This window comes from Polistes canadensis, unplaced genomic scaffold, assembly GCF_001313835.1.
Source record: "Polistes canadensis isolate GaletaPanama2010 unplaced genomic scaffold, ASM131383v1 scaffold_462, whole genome shotgun sequence".
Lineage (NCBI taxonomy): Eukaryota > Metazoa > Arthropoda > Insecta > Hymenoptera > Vespidae > Polistes > Polistes canadensis.
The window spans coordinates 64,231-66,763 of NW_014570009.1; the positions used below are offsets into that span (position 1 = coordinate 64,231).

General features: G+C 29.8%; 1 protein-coding gene across 2 annotated transcripts in view; it reads left to right on the forward strand.

Annotated features, from left to right (window-relative positions):
- Nucleotides 1-835, forward strand: part of LOC106792531 (multidrug resistance protein homolog 49-like) — a 47,757-nt gene extending 46,922 nt beyond the window's left edge. For both annotated transcript variants that reach the window (XM_014758988.1, XM_014758989.1), the window contains one exon: nucleotides 265-835. In XM_014758988.1, the coding sequence (XP_014614474.1) occupies nucleotides 265-468 (204 nt within the window). In that variant the 3' untranslated portion in view covers nucleotides 469-835. The remainder of the gene's footprint in view (nucleotides 1-264) is intronic.
- Nucleotides 836-2,533: the final 1,698 nt, after the last annotated feature.

Here is a 2,533-nt window from a genome sequence, read left to right on the forward strand (position 1 = left end):
CTTGTTGGAGCTCGTACAAAGTACAGTGACGTAAATGAACTTTTTCGTAGTCATGTTTTAACGATCGCCTCTCTCTGCCCAATGACATAAGAAGGTTTTTTTTCAGTTTATTTAGGAGAGTACATGTGTATAAATGCAATGACAACGAGAAATAGTCATATATGACTCAAATAAACATGTTTATATCGATTGAAACTTGATGAGAAAAAATCGGACAAAACTTTCCGGTAGACCTAATATATGTTATATTTGTTATGTTCGCAGGTGGTACAAGCAGCACTTGACAAAGCGATGGAGGGTAGAACTTGTATCACCATAGCTCATCGTCTTGCTACCGTAAGAAATGCAGATGTAATATGTGTCCTTGAAAAGGGCACCGTAGCAGAAATGGGTACTCACGACGATTTAATCGCAGCAGATGGCCTTTACGCTCACCTACACAATTTACAAGAAGCTGCTATGGAATAGGAGTTGTTTTCTTTTTCATTTCTTTTTTCTTTTTCTTTTTATTTAGCAAAAGATTTTTAAGATTTTTTATTTCCTTCCTTTTTTTCCTATTTACTTTCCCATCCTTTCAAATTAAACACAACCCGTTCCTCGAACTTTCGTATATAGAAATCATTTGAAAATATACGAACATTTTAATTTCGAGAGTTTAGATCGATAATCGAAGGAGTTCGACGCGATTAATTTTATCGATTCGCGAAAACAAATTCTTTTTTTTAACTCGTCTCGTACATTTTCAAACTTAAACAAACGAATCCAAATTTTATTTTCATTATTTTCGATGTTCATCATGTAATAATTACTTAATTAGATTATTATTTTTATTATTATTATTATTATTAATATTCTTCTACTTATTCTTCTTCTTCTTATTATTATTATTATTGTTAATATTATTATTATATTTGCGGCTCCGTCGACTTAACGATCGTTAGGTTTAATTATCGCGGATTTGAATCGTCAGTCATATAAATTGGCCGCGTTTTTACATTTGTTTAGAATTTATTTATCTTCCTCGTTTTTGTTTTCTTGTTCTTCTCTACCCCTATCCCACCCCCTCCCCCTTCCCCTTCCTCGCCCGTCACCATTTTCCATCATTTTCTTTCACAACACACTTCTTTATTTCCATTTGTCTTTTTTGCGTTTTTACTTTGTGTTTAGATGATTTTTACGCGAAATGTGTGAGATGAAATATTGTAGGAATTAAAAAAAAAAAAAAAAAATAGAAGATATAAAAGAAAAAGAAAAAAAACCGTAGACGAGAATGCAGTGAGGTTTTCATAGATCTGAATCGAATGAAGGTGAACGAGGAATTTTTCTAGAGCTATTATAGTTATTATTATTAGTTCCGTTATTATTATTATTACTATTATTATTACTACTATTACTATTACTATTACTACTATTACTATTACTATTAATATTACTACAATTATTACTCTTACTATTATATACACACATTTAAATATGAGAGAGACATATTACTTCAATAAGAGTTTCAATTTTGACACTCGTATTTCGATCAAATCAAATCAAATCAAATTTAGAATTTAATCTAATGAAAGGAGAAAAATAAACTTATGCGTTTTTACTTTCACACTCGCATATCGATAGAATGAGGAATTATCGATCGAATTTTTTTTTTTGGTTTTCTCTTATATAACACTTTACTTGAAAAAACTATATTTCGAAGTAAATATTTTTCTTAGAAAATCTAAGAAAAAGATGCGAAAAAATATCTTGCATACGCGAATTTCGCGAAGATTTATTTCTTTTTTTTATTTATTAGAATATATTTGGAAAAAGTTAGCTCTCGATTATTGGTTCCGTTATTTTTTTCTTTCCTTTTTTCTCGATAAGCGAAATAAAATAAAATGTTGAACGAATTTTCTGCATCGTCCTTGCCGATTAGACTTTTGTGTATTATATTTTGTTCTTTTTTTTTTTTCATTTAACCCCATTTCGGGCGTATTTATTTTCTCGAATTTATTTTTAATCGAGAAATGTGCCGTTTCTCTATGAAAATTCGAAATTCGATGAATTTTTCGAGATTAAGAAACCCGAAGGAAGCATACGCGGATGTTGTTTACGACGTTCGTAAATTTATCAAAATCAAAATCAAATTTCCTTAACGTGCCTTAATAATTAGATACTCGCCTAAATAATTATCGAGGGGTGTATAAAATTTGCGTTCTTCGTAAGGGTAGGTATATACGTATGATAAATAAAAATAAAATTAAGGGGATGATGAAAGGATGAATTTATTCGTCGTAATAAATTTTTTTTACGATTCGATCGTGTTCGTTTCGAATTTTTTTTTCTTTTCTTTTTTTATATCACAAGCCAGAGATTAGACATTTCGATTTTAAATATCGCGAAACAATGTTTAGGTAAATCAAAAAAAAAAAAGAATGACTAAAATTGACGACAATTTGTATTGAGAATTTTGACGAAACGCGAATTCAACGAGATTTTTCCCTGGTCAACCATAAAATCAGATTTGATTTACTCAATGATTCGATGTGAA